Here is a 25,304-nt window from a genome sequence, read left to right as displayed (position 1 = left end):
ATAGTAGAAGAAACAGAATTAACTGGAAAGTTTCCAAATAGCCATCCCCCAAATTCTCGCACTTAATCAATGGGTAGATCCTTTGACAAAGTAACAGAAAACAAAAGTACCACTGAAAAGTGGCAACCTCCTTCTAGAATATTTGGTTTCATTCTACGCATTTAAAAAATAAATCTTTTTAAAAATAAAAGTTAAAAAAATATTTTCCATAGTACTGAAATGCAAGAGGCCCAATCCATTTAAAAGCAAAATTTCTGAGAAAAGTAAGTGGCTCTCTTTATACTCAACATGCCCAAAACATGCTTTGAAGAGAAATCTGTATTCTCTAAGATTTCACCTTCCCCAGCCTTCTCTCCCACACCCCTTTGCCATGTTCTGTAAAAACAGTTTACAGTCACAAAGTCCTTTTCAGTTCTGAGTTACCAGTTCACAGTACCAGAATACAGCAGATAAGATAGCTGTAATTTGAATAATAAAATATACTACTCGACACAATCCCCCACCCCCAAGTTTGTGAGCAATATTCATTCTTTTATATTTGAAATAGTGCACTTGTGATAATGAGGTTAATGCATTGGATTTTTTTTTTTAACAAAAATAAAAGACTCATGAAAACCTGCATAAAATATTTATGGAAATGGAGTGTTTGAAGACAAGCCAAAATTTAAGCTTATTTGCATGAATTCCTATCACAGTTTTAGTTGGTTTGCTGAAAATACTGCAAGTCATAACACGGGCATAAATGGCTTTGGGACCAAAAGGCTACAACATCCAAAGCGTGGTGCTTTCATTTATGTCAAACCACTAGAAAACACAAGCACTTGTGTTTTTATGTCCTAATGCATAAGGAAGTGCTGTTGAAAGGGTGGTTTGTCTAAGGAAAAACATTTATAAATAGCAGGAGAATATTTCAATCTCCATTTTTTTAAGGATTAGGAGGTTGGCAGATGATTAGCCATATGGAGATTTAGAAGAAGTGTCTAGGGTAGGGTAACTGGATGTTCTAGAGAAGCAGATACAGATACTCTCCCATGTGTGTTCAGTCACACAGGAGATAGCAAACCTCAGAAGACAGGTGATACATTTCGTTTGGGTGAAATCGCACATCACAGCTAATCTTTATAATTCTGGAGCTGTGTAATACATGATAAATGAAGAAAAAGCAAACCATGCAAAGGAAGCTTTTTGACTCTCCCTTGAAGTTTTGCTTTTCAAGAATGCTCACATTTCTGGGTCCCAGGTTAAAAACTTCTCAGAAACTAAGATGCTTTAATTTTGACATTTTTTTCCCTTAAAAAAAAAAGTGTTCATCCTTGTTGAGTCTATGACTCAAACCACCACACAACCAGAAACAGCGATGCCGCTGGGGACACTACCTCTTCCTGCATCTCTGCAGAGTGAGCTCACACATAACCAACCTCCCATTTCAGCCAGTCACCATCACTGCTTCCAATCCTTAATCTGCTGTTTCACAGAGCCTCTTGGACCATATCTCCCATCTACCACTTGGACTCAGCCTTCCCCCTTTCTCTTCCCTTTTGCTGTATTAGTCACGAGAGCCCCAGGAATCTGGTTCCCTGCTTTTTTCTTCTTCAGTTCATGATGAAGCTAAGACAGATTTTCTTACATTTCTCTGAGCCAACAGACGTTCCCAAACAGAAACCCTTCTTTGCCTTTAATCCTGCTGTCCTCAGGCCTATGTCTTTCCTTTCCCCAGAGTCTTGATTCATCCATCCTTGACTCCACAATGTCTTCCTTGTGCAAATAAAGCATTAGAGGGGATTTCGAGTGGGGGTTGAAGTGTGCAAGGCTACAGGATGTGTAGTGATAAAATTAACAGAATAACTCTCTTCCTTCTGTTTATAAAAGCAGTCTTCTAGTCTTTGGTCTTAGAACATCTTACAGAAGTGATACCCAGATCTTCTTGGCTTTTTCCAAAATGGCTATACACAAGGGAATTGCGTTTTTGGTCTTCAAATAGACATGTTAGTCAGATATAAGTAGAAAGATATTAAATAATGTGTTTTCCATTTTGCAGTGAGAGATGTCCAGGTCTTTGCTCATGGTCTTTCTAGATTTTATAAGATCAAGTTGAAGGCTTTTTGAAAAGCAAAAATGTTCTTTGTCTAAAGTCATACAAAGGGAGAAGCTGTGGCGGCAGGGAAGAGGGGGTTCCAGGCATGGTTTGTTAGGGTTGAAGTTTCTAAGCACAGTGTTGAGGGTATCCTTTTTTTATACAGTTGTGACTGAGTGTGAGTGTAATAAATTCAAGAGCAAAGAGTACCATTCCACACTAATGATAGAGAGCAGTGCACACAAAGATCAATTCATCTAGTCACTAGGTGGCTATGGAATCATTTTCATTCTGAGTTATGGAAGTGAAATGTATATTATTGTCTCTGTGAAGAACTATGGCATGATAAGGTGATTACTAAAGTGTTTAACTATTAACTGATAATGTGGTGTAGTGTTAGACCTGACGCTCTCCTAAACTTCCTTCCTTCCTTCCTTCCTTCCTTCCTTGTTTATCCCTTGACTTTTCTGCTATTAAGATACTGTTCTTTAAAGGATCAGGAAGCTGACTCTCCGTTTTGAAGTATGCACATGAAAAACTCCCTGGGAAGAAGAGATTATAACTGGCTTAAAGCAAGCCTAGTCTTCATAAAGGAAATTTTCTTGGAGACATGTCGTAGTCAAAATTGGCTGGGCCTAGTTTACCTTTGGTCATTTCTCATCATCTGTCTTGAATTTCCATCCTGGGGCGAAACAGTCATGGATCACCTGTTTATAAGGGAAGCCCATTTATAAGTAACATTTGGTTTGTATCAAAACAACAGTAACAACAATAACAAATAAATGCCCTTCGGTCCTCTTTCCTAGAATTTCTTATCATTTGCTAATACCTTAAAATCTATTCATACCTGTTTTAGTGATTGGCAATGCTAAGACTCCCTCAATTAAAATGAAGACTTTGCACACAGCAACAAGGTGATCTGCCCAGAAAGAACTATGTGTCCCTTTGTTTTACGTCTTCCATGGTCTTTACCATCTTCATTGCTCCCTTCTGCGAATAGCAGCCACTGATGGCCAGAGTTTGTCTTAAATTTTATTAGAAAGGTAAGCATGTATGTTTAATCTTCAAGGTGTAGGAAAGATGATACAGCCCCATGAATAAATTTAAAAACAAAATAATATTTGCTTAGGGTGATTTATAAATAAATATGAGGCAACCATTGGTGCCAAGTGTGAACCTTCTCTTTGATTGCTAGTTAAATCAGTCCAGATTTAAACATGTAAACTTCTTGATTTGTATGGAGGAAGACATCTGTATTTGGTTTATTAAAACCTGCTGATGTCTCCAGAACTAAATTTGTTCCTATATAGGCCTCTGGGTAGCTGTAGCTAAAAAGCAGAGATGTATAGTTTTTGCCTGTCTGATTACCTGACTTCCAGCCCTGTACAGGTGTGCAGGAATAAATTAACATGAGCTACCTCTGATGAGCCACTGCATACATTAACGACAGAGGTGAAGATGCGAAAACGTGCTACCTGCCTCCTGTTATCACCTTCTCAACGACAACATCCATTTTTTTCATCATTCTCTATGTTTGGAAACTTAGAACTTTTCTAAAGAGAGATTTTCAATAAATGCACATGATCTCACTACCTTCAAGAAATGAGCCACTTAGCACCAGTTTGAGGTAACTATTAGTATATTTGCCTTCATATAATTAGCCGTCAAATACAGCGTGTTAATTTTCTTCAAGTACAAGAAGAGAACATTTTAAGGAATTTCATTTCCTGTAAGTTTGCCAGTCAAACTGAAACTCTCCTTTTCCAAAAATCTTTTATAAAGTGACGTTGTGCAGGTCCTCTGACACTTAAATGTTGAGGAAGAGATTTCCCCTCCTTTATGCTATTTGGTTTCACAATAAAAGCCCGCAAATCAATAGGTCTTTTGTACTTATCTCCATTCCTTTCCATCAAAGGGAAACAAACAAAATAAATCCCCCTTCTGAGTAATTGCTAGTTGTGCCTTCCTCAAGCAAAACTTTGGTAGTAAGATAAACTTCGGTGTCATTCCTGTCTCTGGGGTTCTTTTTATATACTGGGAGAAGAGCAATGAGCAAAACGGTCTTCTTGTATCATGGGGAGAGACTCTGACAAGCCTAAAGTGAGCCTCGGATCTTCCTAATGATCTCCTGCTGGCCCAGCTGGATGTAAGACAAGCTCATTTAAGCCTCTGCTGACCTTTCACTCCTCCACTCCTAGAACCACACCAGTCACTTCCACCGTCTTCCAGACTGAGTACCAAACAGACAACACAGCTGAATGGTGAATGAGTGACAAAGAGATGCTTACACATTCCTATTGATGAGTGAGTGTTACATTAAATCTCTTATCAATACATAACCTCCTTAGCACAAACATGCTTCCTACACACTGCTTATTCTTACCCTCTCTTTGAAAGGAACAGGCTGTTACTCTTGCCAGCATTATCTTGAAAATTCAGGTAAAAGTTGCAGTTAGAACAGAATGCGCATACGGAGTTCACAGAGGCAGTATTTTTCACGATTGGCAACACCTTGGAAGGATCATCTTCCTGATTTCCACCTCTCTGGGGCCTGCCTCCATCTACCTGACACCGTGATAGACTTCACTGGTCTGGTCATAATTATTCTTCTACATAATTATTCAAGATACTTGTTCCTGTAGATAATCTTTTCTTTTTAAAAAACGGAGGCCATTCACACTGAAAGTGTGAATTAGCAGTTGATAGTATCAGTGTTGTCCAGAGTGGTTCTCTCTCAGGTGAAAGGCTTCTTACCAGCTCTCTTGCTGTGAGTGATCATTTGTTGTTGTGCTAAGAGGAAGGGAGACTTTCCTCTCTCTGCTGAAATTTCTTAGTGAGGGTCGGGCTAGAAAGCATTTCTTTTCTCTTTTTTCTAAAGCCTCAGAAATAATTTAATGTTTTGCTCTAAGACTCCCACAAGCTTCAAATAAATGAATGTGGCAGAATATGAAAGGAGTTTACACTTGCCAAAAAATTACAATGTCATAAAAAAGGGATTTGGTAACTTCAGTTCTTGAGTGCCGTGGGGTGTGTGTGTGTGTGTGTGTACATGTACATGCATGTTTGAGAAAGAAGCAGGCTATGAAAGAAGAGGAAAGACTACTTTGTAGGAAAGGACAATTTTTCTTCAGTTACTTAACATAAAACTACACTTTTAAAAAATACCTCAATTTTATGTCCCAATGCAAGCTGCTTGAATTAAAACAGAAGTTGTAAATTCCTGGTAAAAAGCTGTTATGCCTGAAGTGTTAGTGATCTTAACTCTAGTACTTTATGGAGTTTATTACTTCTTTTATTAACTAGGGGGAAAAATGTTACCCACTTCTGGTTCAATTCTTTTTCTTGCTTGCTCTAATTGTTTTGACTTTACCTTGGGAAAAAAAAAAAAGCCAAGTGTTTCCAGCTGAACATATATAAGTGATGCTTCACTTTTGCTAGAGCATTTATCAATCTGAATTATTACCAGCTATTCAAAAAATATGCTAACGTCCTAATCTAAATGCATCCACGTAATGTATATGTGTGTTTATACATAAACATCCACATAAATAAGAATATCAAAAGACCGATCATCCTTAATTGCCAGAACAGACATGTTCATCTTGGAAAGTAATGTATGAAGTTACTTTATCACATTGATGGGAAATAACTGGATTTTGTAAGTAAAAAGAGACAGATTGGGACAAGGAGCATGACGGACGCTCAGAAGGCAGCCTCTTCGGTCCGGTGGCCAGCTGAGGAGAGCCGCTCTGAGTCTGCTGCCTTTTTAGCCCACTCTGTCACTGAGGGGGCACTGGTGGGTCAGTTCGCTCACTAGTAATTGTGTTTTACAGACTTCTAAAGCAATTGGCTCAGTCAGTCCCAATTCAATAAAAGCGGAGAGCAAGAGAGAGAGCACTTTTGTTCTATTTTTTACTTGAAATTATTTCATTCAGCAGTCTGTCTTTTTTATTACCAGGACTTGACATTAGCACTCCAAGCTATATTAGCATCCATTTCAGCAGTTCAGTAATGGTATTAAAAAAACACTTAACTTCAACGGTGAATGGTTGTATGACAGTACCATAAAAAATCCACATTAAAAAAAAAACTCATGTATTTGTCCCAGCAAATTATTTTTCACTTGTTTAACCACTTCAAAACTATGTTCTCGTGATGGTTGTTCACGAGGACTGTCTTGTTCTCAGAAGCAGCCAATGGCGCTGCTCTGTCGATTAGGGAACTGGGGAAAGAGGATAGGAAAACCGGTAGGGAGAGGGTGGGGAAAGATGCTATTTACCCTGTAGTTAGATTACCTTCCATTCATCAGCAGAGATAGAATTGGCAACCTCAGAGCACCCAAGGTGAAATTCTTGGATCCTCATACATAGCTGGGATTTGATTTTGAACCCAACACTCTCCAAACTTGGGAGCAAAGCCTAACTACTTTGGCACTGCAGTGTGCTCATAAATGACTACATTAGATTCTAAATTTTGATTAAACATTCAGTAATTAATCAATGGTAGACATGAAGCAGTTGGCAAGGTCCAGAGCTGCAAAATGTTTAAGACATAAAACATTACGAAGTAATTAGAATATGCTCCTTCAAGAGAAGGATTGCCTTCAATAAAGAGGTAAATGATAGCATCCTGTTTATTGTGGACGTAGGCAGCCAGAGCAATATGATAAACTGCTGGAGATACACATATCAGTAATCATCCACATTATTAGTGCCATTAATCATAATTCCAAAAATATGACAGCAGCAGCCAACTTTTTGACCAATTTTGCTTCTGCCTGTTGGCCATTATAACTTTGCTAATAGACTGCAGAGCTCCTGTGCATGGCCATTTGCATTGAGAATAGAAGGTTAATTATATTTGAGCTGCTGATTTTTTTCTCTCCTTGGAAAAGGCTTAGCACTTTGACAATCCCAGGAGCTCCCTGTTGTTAAACCAGTAAAAGTACTTTATTGAAATTTTCTTTGTTGGTCAGGAATGAGGAGATGTTTCAAATGAGATATAAGCGCCAGGGACAGCTGCTAATGTCTCTTGCTCTGAAGTGATCCTTGGGCAGCAAGATGAACTCAGTGGTTTCTTTAGATCACTTTGTTCTCTCATTTCTCTTTTGCAGGTGGGTAAAGATTTCAGCACTATATGGAAATCCCACTTGATTAGTGGTAGTCTCGATATGTAGGACTGAGAAGTTGGGGGTTATGGCTCATAATATTGAGAGAAATAAGCAGATATTTTAACATAAAATTCTGCTTTCCCTATGCTCATGTGAATAAAAAGTGAAAATAATTTCACAAAAATTGAGTGTTTCTAAAAATTGAGATGTTTAATGGCATAGGTACATTGCTGGTGAGTTAAAGTTTTCATTGGTACGTTTGACATTATTTAACCAAGAACACAAATTAGATTTTGCACATTCTTTTTGTTCATGTATCTTTTTTTTTTAAGATTTTATTTATTTATTTGACAGAGATCACAAGTAGGCAGAGAGGAGGAAGAGAGAGAGAGAGGAAGCAGGCTTCCTGCTAAGCAGAGAGCCCGGTGCGGGGCTTGATCCCAGGACCCTGGGATCATGACCTGAGCTCAAGGCAGAGTGTTTAAACCAGGCGCCCTTGTTCATATATCTTAAATAGTTTCATTTTTAACATAGAATTCCAGATAAGGCCATAGCTAAATGACAATACTGGTGGTCTATAAAATTGGGAATCTCTAAGAGTCCTAGTCTTAACTTTTTAAAAGTTCTTAAATTAACCATTTTTTTAATTTTTAATTTTTAATTTTTTATAAACATATAATATATTTTTATCCCCAGGGGTACAGGTTTGTGAATCGCCAGGTTTACACACCTCACAGCACTCACCGAAGCACATACCCTCCCTGATGTCCATAACCCCACCCCCCTTCTCCTAACCCCCTTCCCCCCAGCAACCCTCAGTTTGTTTTGTGAGATTAAGAGTCACTTATGGTTTGTCTCCTTCCCAATCCCATCTTGTTTCATTTATTCTTCTCTTAAATTAACCATTTTAATAATGTAAAACATTTTGAATATTTGGTCTTAGGAAGTATTTCCTTTGAAAATGATCTCAGAAAGAAATAGAGGTTTCACATTGTATTAAAAAAGAATGCTTACTTTTTAAATGGCAGAAAATTTTCAAGAGAAAAATGTGTTCCTATTATTTTAGACATAGGTCTTCTAGGCTCTTTATTAAAGTCAGACCATTAACACAAGGGTTGGAAGATTTGAGGTTTAGTTCATCCAGGTGTGTGTGTGTGTGTGTGTGTGTATTAGAACTCAGATTTGTTTCATTCCTTAAAAGACGTCAGTGTTCATGGCCTTTTTTCTTCCCACCAATAGTAGTAAACTGAGCACCATATGAGCTGCCTAACTGAGAACATTTCTGAATGCTGTGAAAACATAACCCTCTTCACAGTGTAGCACTCCTCTCACGTTACAATGCAACAGGTACCTATTGAATTCAATCAGCACCCTGGAGAAGCCTTGATGTGTCAGATGCAACTCAAAAGTAAAATGGTTAGGGAACAGGGCTGTTGGATATCAATTCTACACTTAACCTGAGCATCCGGCATTTTCCATCTACCAATCTGCCTTCCCAAATGCCATTACTACATTAACATTTTTTATGCATTCCACAGCAATGACAAATTGTTTTCTAACTGTAGCGCCAGATTTAGTATGCGAAAGACACGTTTGCCTCTGCCAACAAACCAATAATTCTCACTAACATCTTCAGAGTTACAACATTTATAAAGTTGCAAAGTGGAGTAAACAAACCATCTGTTTGGCTTTTCCATATATGTCATGCTTTCTTATTAGCATATTACGATTCATTTAGTAAACAAATTTGGTGATTTCGTTCACGTCAAAGTTAGGTCGGAAGCTTGAAGATGATTAACATTGCTGGGACATGCACATTAATACATTGCTTCCTCGGCAAAGTTAAATGGCTTCTCAGGAGAATCGCCCCTTGTTGACAAGATGAGACTGTCAATTTTGTTTGCCTGCCACATTAGGGGCCATGAGGGGATGGCAGGCTCAGAGAGAGGGGAGTCATGTAGGCAGCATAATTCACTGTGAATTGAGAAAAGAAGTCTAATTCTGATAAATGGTCGACCCCAATACATCCTACCTGTTATTACAACAGACGTGCCGTATCTGTGCAGTAAATTAGCTAAACCCCTAAAGAGTTTGGTGGGAGCTTATCTTCAAGTGAATAATTTGAATGTAGAGGGAACTGTCTGCGTGACCAGTATGGATGATTTGTTTTATATTGAAAGAAATTGAAGTGACTGAATTTCATAGTTTTAATTTGCAAGAATTTGCTTAGCTTTTATTTCTTACATTTAATATGTACTTTTGTTTTGTTTTGTTTTTTCTTGAGCATTCACTAAAACTGTACATTCAGTTTGTGTGTGTGTGTGTGTGTGTGTGAGCTAGAGATGGTTTTCAGCTCTTCTGGAGAGGGTCTTTAGATAATTGCCTATAGAACAACTACTAGTTTTGCAGAAATGTGTACTATCAAAAAATGTGATTTAACTCACAGAGCTGTAAGCCTCCTACCATTAATACAAAAATTGTGAGGAGTTAAATACAACAGATAATGTCAGAGCAATCCAGATAAGAAGAGAATTAATGAGGGGCAGAGGTTTTAATTTTTCATTTCTGTGGATTTGGATAGATGATGTACATTTCTGTTAAGGAGTGTTGATGATTCAGTATCCCACAGTACATTGAAATCCGGCATCTAGGTTTTTCCAAAATGGCTATAAGTTTATTTCTCTATCATATATGCATATGTATATAAATACACACACACACACCATTTTTGGGGGTATCTGTTATGTATACATCATAATCATTATGGACAATGTAATTTGAGGGGCGTGTGTGTGTGTGTGTGTGTTGAGTGGCAAACATAAGCAAGAAAATAAAGACAAAAATTAATCCAATATGGAGCCTCAATTCTATTTTGCCTGAGATATTGTAATTATTTATCAAGTATTTTGTTTCACTGAGTTTAGAATGCTTCAAAACTGATAAAGAATTAAGATTTAGATGTTGAACTTCTCATGTAACCTATGGTCTGATTCACCATTCACCATTTTGACTACTACATTCTGATTTTCTAATTTGAACATGAAATTTTTCCTTAAAAAAAAAGTTCCTTCCGTATATATCCAAGTCAAAGTTAAAACCTCGAAGCACTTTTTCTTTTAAATGTTTTTAACTTTAATTTTTACAAGTCAAACATTGTATTAGTTGAACTGGGCATTGGAACAAGAGAGACATGAAAAAGGAAGTGCCCAGCAAGACTTGTTTTTCTCTCTTATTTTCTCTCACTTTGTATTTATGTATTTACTTAGCTGTGTTTGATTAATTTGATGTCTTCTGTGGATGCATTGTAAAGTTTTATTTTTTTAATTGAGATATAATTGACATAAGTAAAATTTTTTATTAAAGAAACAAAAAGAATGGTGGTCCACTTTAGTCCAGTAAGAGTACTTCCACTCAGCATTTCAAAGTGTTAAGTTTGGTTTCATGACTTCTCCTACCCAAGGCGTCCTTACTTTTTGCTCTTAAGGATAATCTTAGTTTTCAAAAGGCATTTTGTAAACTCACAGTGTGGAAGGTGTAGGAAAGAGTACAGAGGCTCAGAGAAAGTAGTTGTAATTCCAAGCAAGTCCAAGTTACAGGACTGTGTCATGCCTTAATCTACATAGTGTTTCTGTGTACACACTAGGGTATTAATAGGGCCAGAATTACCCTTTGCTGTATTACCACTGCCTTTTCTTAAATATTCTGTTACATGGTTCCAATCTTGGGATCATTGTTTTCTCTTCTACAGTATATTTTGGGAGAAACTTCTTTACGACTTATGCATATTATTGATAGAAGGCAAATAAACGTACTTTCAAGTATCTCCTATGTGCAAAGTATTCTACTTTACTGCAGGAGGCTGGAGATTGAATGAGATTTAGTTTGTAGTCTTGAAAATGACCATCTTGGGGCTACATTTTGGACTCCTCCCTTAGTAAGTAGTACTGTCTGTATTCATTAACACCAGATCCCTATTAAGACCAGATGCTTACCCTTTCTGCCTAGGACCTCATCTTCTCTCTCCATCCCAGTCATTTTTTTTTTCCATGAGAGCAATATACATATGTGTATCAGCAGCAAGTATCAAAGCAAGTAGAAAGAGCTTTCGTGATGTGTATGATCTTGTATCATATAATAAGTTTGAATATAATCTAGATTTTTGCTAAAGATTATTTCTCTCTCTCTTCTGGAGATAAATATTCATAGTAAGTCCATTTCTAGGAAAACCGTCTGTCTCTGGAAAACTCAAAACTGGGTTCCTTCATAGATTGTTCCTTCCACTTATTACACACATCTGCAACACTGCTTCCTCTGCGAGGGCTCTTTCTCTGATTTCCAGCACTCTCTGGCCTTCCTCCATTTTAGAGTCCTTCTCTCCATCTGATGGACAGTAGGCATGAGTTCTTTCTGTGTCTCTTCCATCTTCCCTTTCTTTTTACCTCTTTGATTTTGCTGATCCAAATGAACTTATAAATTGCTATTAACCCTAGGTCTTTGTATCTCCTCATGAGGACGGTGTTTTATGACAACTAATGGTTTGGATCGACTGATTCCAGAGTCCAGCAATTGGTCTATGTTAAGATCCAGTGCTGCCTTCTGTCTACTCTGTAGAGGCTGAACCTAACCTCTTGAGGAACAGGATCCGTACTCTCTAAAGACTCTCTTCTTTTTCTCCTCCTCTCGCTTTTCCTCTTACCCCCCAAACATTACTATGTGAGTTTGTTAGAAAATCTCCCAAGCCTGGTATCACAAGAGTGAGCAGACTTTCCACAGCCTGTTCTTCCCATCCCCACTTCAAGTGTTTTGCATATGGTATTTAGGAGGATTATTAAACAAAAATGAAATAGATTAAGAAATGAGCATAAAAGAATCAATTCTCTGGAACTGTGGTTGCATAATGGAAATCGACTACCATGAATGAACCCTTGTACTGAAGTTATGAACAGCAGAGCTAATGCACTGCCATGAGTTCATCTTTATTATTGCATTACACCTGAATCAATTGATAAAATAGCCTTTTTTTTTTTTAAGCAAGGGATGGCACTTAATTGAATAAAAGTCAATGTGATTATATTAGCAGAGGCCAACAGTACTGCTGACAGCGGAAAAGGGACACTGTTGAACAGAGTGCCAGAGCTGGTCTACACATTTCTGCACATCGTTTGGTTGACAGATATTGAGGGCTGGTACATCATCTAATTAGATTACAGATTTCTGTTGCTGTAAGTGAGAAATGAAGAGAAACATCTCTTCCTGGTAACATATCAGTAGAGATGTGTAATTTCACAAGTCATCTTAGGAAAGAAGTGTCCATCTGGGTGATCCGTGTGTCCTCTTGTCAATGTTAATTTATTCTTATTCAGTGTGTCTGGATGTGACTGCTGTGTGTCTGGCTGCTGTTTTCTCAGCAGTGAATCTAGGAAGTGGTAACTGCAGATGTGTGAGAAGCAACGGAGTTCTAGATTACAGTCGTCATAAAATGTGTGCTTGTGAAATTAAAGTGGGGAGGGTGTTAAAAATAATAAACAGAGGGGTAGGCTTTTGCGGGCTACTTATGGTTGGCAGTTTGTTTTATCAATAGAGTCATAGGACGCAGTGTAACTCTGTTTCCACATTCCTATAGTAAGTGTGGGGGCGTCACACCCGCATGTCAGGGTGGAGACCGCACAGTAGGTGTTTCCTGCACTCTGCTTAGCAACTGCACTTGGAGTCATCTGTCATCTGACACCCAGGACACGGGGAGCAACAGTGTCAGAGCAGGGACCGTGGGGACAGCTTCTGTTTATCACTCGCATACTCCCCGCCCCTCCCCACCCCGCATGCATCTGTGTGGAACTCATTTATGGATGATAATGATGCTGTGAATTTAGTTTATCTTAATTCGATTCATGATTTTTGGATTATACAGCTGATCTGAAAATCATCAAGACAGCATATGAGATGATCGCTTAATGACAGAAAATGATTTTGTGATCAGAACATTTTAAATCCCTATTTTATTGTTTAAGTTTTTTTTTAAACCAGATGTCTAGAATGTGAATTTGTTTTCTCTCTCTCTCTCTCTCTCTCTCTCTTTCTCTCTCTCTGTCTCTCATTCTTGCTTTCTTTTGTGATCGATTTAGCAAAAGATTAGAAAGCTGATCTTATTATCACAAGGTAAGCTCAGCCTTCCTAAGTGCAGTGTGGAGAGGGCTGCTCCCCTCTACCCCTTAACACCCAGAGTGCTATATATTGTCTTGTGTGGAAAGGTGGAGAAGTCTTTTCCTGCCTTTCTTGTCTCTGAGGCACATACCTCTCAACCATCTCTAAGAAATTTGCCATGCTTGTCACCAAATGGAGTGACTCATTTTGGTCTTGCATATGTTTTAATTATAATCAGGAGGTCTGTTGAATGTTATACTGGCCATTCTAGGTCATTTCTATTATCACAGTTACTTCTTCAAGATGTAGAGCTTCTGCCATTATCAAGAAGCTTTTATGTATCTGTGTATTTATTTATTGGTTTATTTTTTGGAAGGGTAGCCTCCAATTTAGGTGCTTGTTCAAATATGTGAGCCTTTGCAGGTGGAGAGAGGTATATGCCCAAGGGCACTTTAAAAATAAATGGGGGATGTAAATACAAAGGCATTGTTTTCAGATAGATAATAACATATCAGGCTTTGTAAATCATGGCATCCCTATGGATGCTGGGGGACAAATCCTATCTTTGTTTATTTTGTTTGTTTTTACACAAGCAAAGCACTTAGTAGAGTAAAAGTTTTGCTTGTCCAAGAAGTACAGATTCCAGTTGTTAAAATAGGGGGACCATATATTGTGCTTGATTTGGGGGGTATTTATTGTGTGTATCCTTTTCTTTTTAGTCCTTTTGGTTTTTTTCTGTTGTTTAGTGTGATTTTTTTAAAGGGTGGTTGGGTTTTGTTTTTAAAAAACAATTTCTATTATTCAGGCTTTGTTTGAAAGGATTACATTTTAAAGGTTGAATTACTTGATGAAAGCATTTTCAACAGTAAAATGCAACAGCTTCTGAAAATGAAGCACAGTTTACTAGTAGATTAGTTGAGATCCCAAATTATTCTGAGGAAAGGGATGTATGATAGAGTCTGCAACCCTATTTCAAAATTCTGATCTATAAAACTGAATTTTTTCCTTCCTAAAACATGAAATATAGACAGGTGAGGGGGAAGATGTCATTATGTTTTAAAGTTAAACTGAAATTATCTAGACCATTTACTTTTTTAAAAAACTGATCTTTTTTATACCTCTAAATGAAGTACCGTAGGCAAAAGAGGCTTGGTTTTGGTTTTTGGTTTTTTGGTTTTTTTCAGGTGTAAATTCAAATTACTCAGTTTAGATAAGCAGCATGTTTCCATTCTTTTGCCCTATTTAATATATGTTCTGAAATCTCTGCTGTGAGATTCTCTGCCGCTGGTGCTGCTACCCAGGAAAGCTAAGAGTATCATTGAGAGAAAGGTGCATGGGTTTGCATTCATCCTACCATCGAGGAATTGTACTCTTCGAAAAATTACGTTAATGAAAGGCTCCCCTTATTGCACTCCCCCCCCCACCACTTATTCCCAAATCCTGAGAATATAGGGAAATGTTTGCTTTTATAATGGTGTAATTAGCAATGAATGTGCTTATTTGATGCCTGGTGGAAGCTGAATCAATTTTAAAATGTTCTTCTTCTTCTCACCCCTCCCCACTCCCTGTACACCTCCCCCCCACCTTGTTTTCCTAGACACAGCGCCAACATAAACCTGCATCGCAAACTGTTGACCAAAGAACTCGATGACATGGGCCTGGACTCAGCGCAGCCCTCCCTTAGCAAGGACCTCCGGGATGAATTTTTGATGAAGATCTATGGTGCCCAGCACCCTTTGGGGCTTGATGTCAGGGAAGACGCCTCCTCTCCCGCAGGGACTGAAGACTCCCACCTGAATGGGTACGGGAGAGGCATGGCAGAGGATTACATGGTCCTTGACCTGAGCACCACCTCCAGCCTGCAGTCCAGCAGCAGCATCCATTCCTCCCGAGAATCCGACGCGGGCAGCGACGAGGGAATTCTTCTCGACGACATCGACGGGGCGAGTGACAGTGGGGAGTCTGCACACAAGGCTGAGGTCCCTGCCCTCCCCGGCAGTTTAGGGGCCGAAGTTCCAGGATCTCTGATGTTCAACAGCTTGTCCGGGAGCAGTGGTGGGATCATGTGCAACATTTGCCACAAAATGTACAGCAACAAGGGGACTTTGAGAGTGCACTACAAAACTGTGCATTTGCGAGAAATGCACAAGTGCAAAGTCCCCGGTTGCAATATGATGTTTTCCTCTGTGCGAAGCCGAAACCGGCACAGTCAGAACCCTAATCTCCACAAAAACATTCCCTTCGCTTCAGTAGATTAGGCTCAGAATGGACACTACAGATGCCAGCTCTCACCAGATGGCCTACATATTTGAACTGCCATAGTCAGTGTGTGCTTGTGTACTTGGGTGTGTGTGTATGTGTGCGTGTGTGCGTGTGTGTGTACACATGTACGCCTCTGTGTCTACATACACACACACGCATCTTTTCTTTAGATATAAAAAGATGAACACTAGGTGCTTTTGAAATTATTTTCTTTTTCCTTTATAGTTTTGGGAAAGGGGTGGGAGTGAAAACAGAGTACCCTTAAAACACACACACACACACACACACACACACACAAGTGTGCAACTAGCCCAAATTCTGAAAGAATAAGAATTCTCGGTCCTCTCCAGAGGGACAGTTTGTTATACCCATGACTGTTGCCTGCAAAGAAATAAATAAAAGGGGAAAAAAAAGAAAAAAGAAACAAAAAAGGAACTTCTTACAGTTGTCTTTTGTGAACTTTAAGGTTTTGAGAGAATCTTCAATTAAAGCATGGCAGATTCACCTGTAAATATTTAGCCTTGAGAGGCCAATGATGTAAAGCAATTGTATTGATGGTTGTTTAACTCTTTTGTTTAATTTTTACAGTTACATCCAGCTGTTAGATATGCAGGAGAAAAATAGTTTGCTGGCTAGCTCTATTCATTTATGTTAGCATTAATGCACATTTTTTTTTTTTAAAAGAAAAACCATGGTCTTGTTTTTACTACCTGCTAGATATAGTGATAAAGAGGTGCTGGCATGCTTTACAGCACAGATCTGATTTTTTAAAATGTCCTGTACTAGTACATAAATCCAGTCATGCACTTTTTTTCATACACTACAAGGGGATGTGTAATATCCATGCTTCTTTTTTTATCCTTAAACTATTGCCATACTTCAAGTAAGTGTCTTTTTAAAAAAATTCACTTGTATAAAAATGGTCTGGTCAGTATAGGGCACAAATGCCAAACAAAAGTATTAGTGTTAACACAAAACTGCCAACTTTGCACAAGTTTCCAGAAAAGAAAATACAATTAGTCACTCAACATAACCACAGGCCAATTTGTCGGCCACCAGAAAACCGCTTTAAAAAAAGAACACTTGGTGATTCTTTCAAGTGCCGAATGTTATTAGAATCAACATTGCATCCTTCTTGCTTATATGTTAAGTTACATAAAAGGAAAACACAATTATGTGGTGTGAAACAGCCAAGGCATTTGCTCTTCAGAGGCAGGATAATATTTCAGGATACAAAAGCCCAAATTACTCACTATGGAACAAAGCTGAAAATAGTAAAAGTGTTGAACACTCATTTCCAAGGACCTAACCCTTCTCCTTTAAAAAGAAAGAAGTAAGTCTGCACTGGGTTGGTCTGTTGTATGGCTGTCTAATTTTTTGCAAGTTAGGCAGTCGTCCTATGATTCAGGCCCGTTTGATAGACAAAATCAAAAGACATTTCACAGCGGCAGTTACTCAGAAGCTTTGAAAACATGTGCTGAACTTGAATTGAGCAACACTCCTTTCTGAAAAGCCAGACGAAGGAAGGGGGGTTTAAAATAGGATCTCTCACTGTTGAGTGTTTTGTGTTTCCCCACATGATTTGTCAGAGAGAAATGAAAGCAAGCCTGAAACCCAGCAATTGAGAGTGAGAAAGAGGGGGAGACAATTCTCCAAACCTTTTTTGTTTTGTTTTGTTTTGTTTCCGATGTTTACACATGTTGCCTGAGCTGGTTAACCACATGGGCAGCCCTCAGCTACCACAACATACTGACTAAATGATGATATTTACTCAAGTTCAGTCTGCAGCCAAAACCATTAGGACGTGCATTGCAGACTGTGTTTTGTTGTCTTTTTTTTTTTTTTTTTAAGTGGAGGGGGGAAAGACAGATAAACAAGGAATATTTTGTCTAACAGTACACAATAATTTAAAGAGAATGTATTTCTTTTCTGCATTTAATGGCCTCAAACATTTCTCTCATCGGTCTCAAGGTTAGAAATACCCCCTTTGTTTGAACTTTGCATGTTGTTTCCATTTTTCATATGTTTTGTAATTATTTTTTCTATGTTCACATCAGCATTCACTTCCGTTAAATTTGCCAAAGGAAACTGTTAATATGTTTCTGTTGTTGTTATTATTCCTGTAGGATTTATTGTACCTCACAGTATTTATTGTTTCCAAAAATAAGCATCATTAGTTGAGGATTCAGTATTTTTATTTGTAAAAATTTCAGAAACAATAGATTCTTCAAGATAAGCTAGACTTGTCTAGAAGCTTCATCTTTTCATCTCCTTCAGAGGATACTATGGGGTTCGTTTAATTCGTTTGTTCTCCAGTGAGGAAAGACCAAAAGTATTCGCAGTACAAAAAAAACCATATCAAACACTATGTCTGTTAAATGACAAATGTTTACGGTAAAAAGCTGAGGAATTAGTAATAACCATTTTTGTTTTCTTGTACCTTTGAATTTCCCAAAGTCTTAATTGCTTTATTTTGGTGTTGTGTTAAATTGAATAGACAGAGATGTTTTCCTTTGTTTTATACCATATAAGACTATGTACAGTATGTTTGTGAAAAATTGAACTAGAATAATGAAAGTTTGTTTGCAAACATTTTCGTCCTCTTAGCATTCTCTGTGTTGCGCTGTTGCCCCACTACCAAATGATTTGAGTCAAAAGGGTGGAAAAATATTTTTTAGTATCCCAAGAAGAGATTAGGGAGACACTAGCTTTTGGATTGTGAAAGACTGAATTACACCTAGTTTTATGAAAATTAACACATTTTTATTTCAGTGATATTTAAAAGTTATACTCTTGGCTGAGCTATTAGAACTCATCTTGTACAGAATCAATGTTTAGTCTGTTTAATTTAATGTCAACTAAAAGGTCAAATAGCCCTCGTGAGTGAATTACATAGCTGTCAGCAGGTCACATCAGCAAATGAACTGGGCTTAGAACAAATGTTTGTTGCTTGCCACAACCCGGGCTAATGTGAATAGCCAGTTAGAACAGCCCGGAAGTAATGAGATTCTCCAAGTAGAATTCCCCTTGCTCTTGTGAATGTGTTCGCCTGAGATTTGTCAGAGAAACGGCCATGAGTCCTGGACAACTGGCTCTTGTTTTGAAGTGTCTCCCCTATTTGCTACTGCTTTTGTGCCTCAAGTGCCCAAATGTTATGGTGGCCTTCTAAATGGGTGAAAAACACTTTCTAGTATAAAGCCTACTTGCTTAAAAAGTGACCGGGGGAGTGGATGGAAGCAAAGTGGCACCTGGACTTAACATGTAACATTATGGATTGCACAGGGCTTCCCGTCCCAGAGTGTTGCTTGTTCTTGGGTGTGTGCCTGAGCACAATGTTTTGACTTAACTGTACATCTAGTTAGGACAGTGATCCCAAGGCTTACTTGCAAACGGGAAGGCAAAAGAGATCAGCATTTTAATCACTGGGCCCTTCGTCTTTGTCCGTTTTCTACTCGTTTGTTTTTTCGTAGGAGTTTTCTATGGTGAAACGGTTTCTCTCGAGCTGCATCCATTCTGTGCTGGCTGAAAAGGAAGGGCGATGCAAATTTTCATGCAAGCAGCTTTCCCCCATTTGATTGATTTAACCACGGTTTTGTCACAGGTAGAAAATGAGGCAGTATTATTAATGTGCATGTTCACTAGCTGATGTCGAAACTTACTGTTTTGATCATTTTAAACTATGTTTTTGTACATATCAGAGAGGCTGAGTCTGCTTTAGGGAACGCCTGCACGCTGCGGAGGCGACGGCAAAGAGCAAGAGGAGGGGTAGATGATGCGTAATTTGGTTTTTAAAATGGGATTAAGAAGCTGGACCCTCTTTGTTCTGCTATTAATTGTATGGAGATAAGTCAGTGCAATGTAATGCTTCTCAGGATCCTAGTCTAGCTGTCCAGTGCAGCCTGAGACCTTTTAAAGGTTTGAAGGTATTAATGCTTTCTTTCTCAACGTGAATAACATCTTTTTTGAAAATGTGTTTAGCACAATGGTGCCACTGTCCTTGTAGTGTGATTTCTTTGGTCATGAATTTCCAGGCCCTTCTAGTAAGAGGAGAAAGACACTTCCTTGGTTAACAGCCCTGTTACTGTATACATTGCTCTTAAAACAAAAACAAACTAACAAAAAACCAACCAAACAAACAAAAACTTGGAATATACCAAGAATAGGCTGCGATTCCAGAGGCCTTCTCCCCATTTTACTCAGGAGAAACCAAGTACTAGATTCCCACCAAATAAAAGTGACCTTTTGGACCCCTTCCTAGGTACACACCCCAGATGTGTACCAAGCAAATGAGAATGGAGGCCATAGGCAATTAAAACATAAGCCGGGAACCAGCTTGGGGTGGACATGCTGCTAACTGCTAACAGTTGACCTGAGCAGTCCTAACTTGTACTCGGTCTGTTAACGTTGGATTTGATTGACTAACAGAGTAAATAAAACTCAGCTGTAATAAGACACACCACATCTGCTATCAAAGAAAACAACCAGAAGAAATTTTCTTTTATTCCCCTTACATACTCCTTAACTTCTAAACAATTACAATAAATTTTATTCATTAAAAACTCAGAATATTTAAGTTAGAGGATCTCACTTCTCCCTCCCATGCTTTGTCTTTTAATGGGTATGGCCTAAGGGTGGTAAGGAGGGCGATAAAAGGCAGGTGCCAAAAAGACTGGAGGGAATGAGTTTTTCCAAAAGCAGAGTAAGGGGTACCAAGTAGAGGATTGGTACCTGCCCTGGTTTGGGGTAGCGAGAAAGGAAAATGGTGAATGAACCCGAAGTGTTTGTGCAAAAGAAAGGTCTGGTACACTTGTGCCTAGCAGTGGTGAGAGCATATGATGCACCGCCCCACAGAGCTCCCTATGACCAGGTGCACCACGGCACCCCAGTCTGAGTAACAGGGGAAAGCAAAGACAGCTGCGTGGAAATACCGGTTCCTTACGGGTCAGAATAGCCAACAAGGGCACTGTGGGGGCGTTTTCTTTGCTTTTGGTTTTGTTTTGTGGGTGGGAAGTGATGGTGGAGTCCCTAAGGGAAGCAAAGAGATGTGGTGGGTCACCTAGGTTCTAGAAAAGGCTGGTGGTCAAACTGGGCTCTTAAATGTATTTTTTGCATCATGACTTTTGCATGGCCCTATAGCCATGATTGTAATGCCACTTGGCTAAAGCCTTCTTGTCCAAAATGGGAGCTCATTTACCTCCCTGTGAAGCATAAAAGTAACTCTTCTGTTTTCATGTTTTCCTGCAAAGCGAAAGCATGTGGCAGTCTTCCTCGTGTTAGAATTAAGATCATATCTGATGTGTCTCGGACTCATTTCCCTGCTCCCTGTAGTTGGAGAGTTGCTCCCCATAAATGGTAACTTGGAATTAGTGTTTATAAATCCAGCTGTAACACCAATGGGTGAATTAGTCTACAATCACTCCAGCCCAAACACCCACCCTTCCCTGTATCCTTCCGTCATCCCCCTTCTTTCCACATCTTGCCCAAGATGATGCTTGCGGTCATGCGGCAATAACTGGACATCAGATACTGTCTTTTGGCATCTGCTGAAAACTCCAAATGCCTAATGATGGGGTTTTTTAAAAATGAGCATTTTTTACAAGTACTCTGAATTGGATCAGCATTATCATTCATTATAATGCTAGATATATTTTTGAAACAACATCCTATAGTTGTTATAAAACTACCCTTATTCTTTTCTAAAGTGTTATTGTAAATTCATTTGACCTTTACTGCAAAAAAAAAAAAAAAAAAAAACTTTTTTATATAGAGTATCAAGACAAGGCTCAGTTTGTAACAAATAGTGGACCATTACAAAAGAGGAAAGGAAAAAGCTGGGGCTGAGCAGTGAGAAGCTTCAGTTCAATTTCACCTCATATCTTTCTAATAACTTACTTGTCACTTTATTACCTTCCAGTAATGTGAATGCTGCTGACAAGACTGTCACACTAACAGCAGACAACACCCTCTCCGCCTCAGCCCCAGCTCTCCTGGCTACTTATTGCCCTGGCCCTGAAGGGACACAAACTAATAGTGTGCTTTCCAGTTCAGCACTTGGCCATCAAATATAAAAGGATGCGTAATTGCCTGTTTATCCCTTGTGGGGGGGAAATGGAGTACAAGGGCTCGGCTTTCCCACTGAGTTCCCTGATATACACACACATTCACAACTCTCCCTCTCTGTCTTTCTCCTTCCCTCTCCGTCTCTCCCTCTCTCCCTCCCCTCTTCCTCTTCCTTCTTGCTTCTCTCCCTCTCCTCCCAACACACAAGTGCGCACCCACGCGCACACACACACACACACACCTACTAAGCTACTTTGGTAAGCCCGAGGCTGCCTCTCCGAATCCCTCTCCAGCTATTAAATGGACAGTAACAAGATGACTCCTTAAAGGGTCAGTAGAGAGACCCTGTGACAGCATTCTTTGCGTCTTTAGAAACTAAGTATTGCAATTCCATGCTCACTCATTTTAGGAGTACTGGATGTGGCCCCCAGAATTGGAACAAAATGTCCCACAAGTCAGTGGCATAATGAGATCACCCCACATTCTGGAAGGAAAGCATTATAGTATTTTCCTTTCCCTTTGCAAAGTGCATATGTTGGAGACAAGTTGGTTGTGCATGGTGGTAAAGAGCTGTTTTCGCTTTGATCTAAATGCACACAGGTACCTTGAAATGAACACCTCTGCATCCACAGTGTAAGTGACAGCTTCACTGTCGTTTTGTGAAACTGCACTGACAATCCCAAAAAAGCGGGGGGTGGGAGAGGTGATGGGGCTTCTTACTTGAATCACCAAAATAGGAACTACCCTAAATGTAAGAGGTAAATTCTCCACTTGGGGAGGATTTTGAGAACTACAAGTAGAGCGCGCTTTACAGAGAAAAGTGACGAGGAGGAAGACATGAAAATGCTGCGTTCCGAAATACCTTGAGCCCAAACCACCTGTAAGTAGTGGCTGCTGCTCTTGTATAGTGGACTGTTTTGAACTGCTAAACGGTGGTTGGAAAGTGGCTAGTTAGTGACTGAGTGAAGCCCAAGATCGATCTGTAGGTCCTCACGGAACCAGGGGACTCCATGCCTCCTCCCCGCCCTCTGGCAGCGGGTCTGACAGAAGTTGTTGACCCCCGCTGTGAGCAGTCACATGGCAAATACATTTGTCAACCGAATGAGATGTGTGCAGGTGTCATCTTTGATGTGTACTTTTGGAGGGAGAAAAGCAGGAGACTGAGAGATAGAAAGCTTAACAGGTTTTTGTTGACAACTTTGTGCAAAATAATTTCATTAGCCAGTCTGAGGACTGGGGAGAGAAGCACTTTGAGCAAGGATTCTTGGGGTCAGAGAAAAAGCAGTTGGCTTCATGTTGTTTTAGTTCCTCCAGTATGTATATATTACAATCATTTATCAAACATCTTAATAGAATCTTAAATGAATTAAAAACTCAATTGCCAAAATTGCACAGGATCTGCTAACTAATATTAGCTTTCCTCCTTGAATTAACAGGGATGCTTGAGGACCTTTCCAATTTTTTTTAATGCTTTTTTTCCTTAAGTTTCATTTAAAAAGGAAAAGAATCTTTGAAAGGAAGGAAGAGCAGAAAAAGGTATTTTAACAAAAAATGGAGAGAAGTAGATAGTATAAAAATATATTTCTTGAAGAGAGAGAGTATCTAAGTGCTATACCAAGACTTTATAAGGCTTCTGTTGCCAAATGCACAAAGAAGACGGCGAATCAATCCATTATTAACCGGCCCTGCCCACTTCCGCTGCGGGACCCGAGGACTGAGAGGGGACTCTAGGGAGCCCCTGGATATGTGGGAAAGCCCCTCTCACCTGGCCCGGCAAGTGTTTTCCAAAAGAGGGGGAGAAAACCCCAGGCCTCTTGGTAGTCCCAGTGCAAGGTGAGCTGACCCGGTGGGGTCTCAGTGGGAGCCCAGCAGCCTGCCTTTTCCACGCTGGGAGACGAGGGTTCCCCCGCCCCGCCTGAGAATCAGTGCGGTAGCGGAGAAGCATTGATTCAAGAGGTATAATGCGCTGAGTTAATAGGTTCACTTGAGATGTATAAACCAAGGTTGATTGTTTATTTTTTTTTCATCTAGTACTCAATTTGGAGCGTTTTTGCATGTCTCTGTACAGAGTAATCCATTCCTTTCATTGCCTATCTTAATCTCCCCTGACTTTTCCATTATCTTTCCACTCCCGCCCTTTGCTCTCCTTCCGATCTCACCGACCCCCTTAAAAAAAATCTTTTCTGGAGCAAGAAGGTAGAACACTCCCTCCCTCATCCCGATTTTGATCACTTTGGAAACATGTGTGTGTTCTACCCTGTCCAGGGTTTACATAACATGAATTAAGTGAATGAGATGTTCTAGTATTATGTATTAACCTGATATGACTATCTAAGATTTATAATATATGGTGCACTCGCTTTCCCATGCAAACTTTGGTTCAGCTGCCCTGCAGAGAAATGTTACCATTTTCCTAACAGTGCCAGTAAAAAAAAAAAAGAAAAAAGTGCAGGAGAGTTTAACTGTAGATACACGGAGATCAGAGAGTCAAGGAAGCTCAAGGAACAGGGGGAGACGTTGGTCTGAGGCCAGCTGGGCCCTTCCTCTAAGCTGGAGGCAGGTTGAGGCTCTGGGAAGGAAAGCTCTCTGTTCTCCCCTGCAGATGAAGGGCTAGTCCTTCAAGAACTAGCAAGATCCCTCACACAGTTGGGAGAACACATTAACATTCTACTTTACCCCAAGCCCACCAGTGTGTCTCCATAACAAAAACATTCGGCTTGACCTGCATATTTGACAGCAAAAGTGGCCAAAGGGAATCGAAATATCTTGAGGAAAAGGAATTTTCACCAAGATAGGTCCTCTCCCTGCCCCAGAGTTTGGGGGTCATTGCTTTCCTCGTTTACGTTGTTCTCATCTGCATCGAAATAGTCTCTTCTGCTAAAGCCTGTCACAGAGCCAAAGTCTGTGCTCCACAAGGCAGCTGCACCAAGGGATAGGGATGGCTCGCACCCCCCGATGTAATACTCGTGACGTCGGTAGTTTCAGAAATACTGTATGTACCTTGAATGAGGGTTTTTTTCTGTTTTGTTTTGCTTTGTTTTGATTAGTAGTCTGAGGGAATGAAAAGTTTTTTATTTGCTGTTTCCTTTGTTGTATTTTCTGTACTATAACTGTCTACCGTATGTCTTTTGCATAAAATGCATAAGGGTTTGGGGATGTAAATGGAATTTTATTCATATTTTGTCCAAATACCTCTTGTAATTTGTATCAGAATTCTTGTACAATTTTTATATTAAAGATTTATCAGTCACTAACCTCTTCTTACCTTCTTGATTTGAAGAAACCTCAGCAAACTCCAATAGACCTTTACAAAATACACTTAGTAACACTTCAGCTCACATGGTAATTCAGGCTATTGAAGCACACTTGTTGTATAACTCAGAGTCAATCTCCGGTTTGGACTGAATCCTGGTATTATTGAATACTCTTCTTAGGAAGATCAAACCCGTCTCTTGCTCAGATGGCGAAGCTGACTCAGAACTATGAAGATTCTAGCCAGTCCTGACAGAGCCCAGCAAACATTGCCCAGTCTTCCTCGCTGAAGCCATCCCTGGAGGGATGAATTTTCTGTGTCTCCCCAGAATTCCTGTTCCCCCAAAGCCCTTTGCCCAGGCTCTTTTTAGGAAAGAAAGACCAAAGGGAGAACTTAGGTATCTT

The 25,304-nt window shown here is 39.5% G+C and overlaps 1 protein-coding gene across 8 annotated transcripts in view; it reads left to right on the top strand.

Moving 5' to 3' along the window:
• The window catches only part of BNC2 (basonuclin 2), a 435,894-nt gene extending 410,993 nt beyond the window's left edge, over positions 1-24,901 (top strand). For 6 of the 8 annotated variants that reach the window (XM_004765710.3, XM_045079651.1, XM_013063089.2 and 3 more), the window contains one exon: positions 14,923-24,901. In XM_004765710.3, the coding sequence (XP_004765767.1) occupies positions 14,923-15,583 (661 nt within the window). In that variant the 3' untranslated portion in view covers positions 15,584-24,901. Of the gene's footprint in view, positions 1-13,306; positions 13,341-14,922 lie in introns of all 8 variants that reach the window. The other 2 variants (XM_013063096.2, XM_045079652.1) reach the window with 2 other exon arrangements.
• Positions 24,902-25,304: the final 403 nt, after the last annotated feature.

Source organism: Mustela putorius, unplaced genomic scaffold, assembly GCF_011764305.1.
Source record: "Mustela putorius furo isolate JIRA1106 unplaced genomic scaffold, ASM1176430v1.1 tig00000421_pilon_pilon_pilon, whole genome shotgun sequence".
NCBI lineage: Eukaryota > Metazoa > Chordata > Mammalia > Carnivora > Mustelidae > Mustela > Mustela putorius.
The sequence above is the reverse complement of the archived record's forward strand: the minus strand, read 5'-3'. Positions and strand labels throughout refer to the sequence as shown.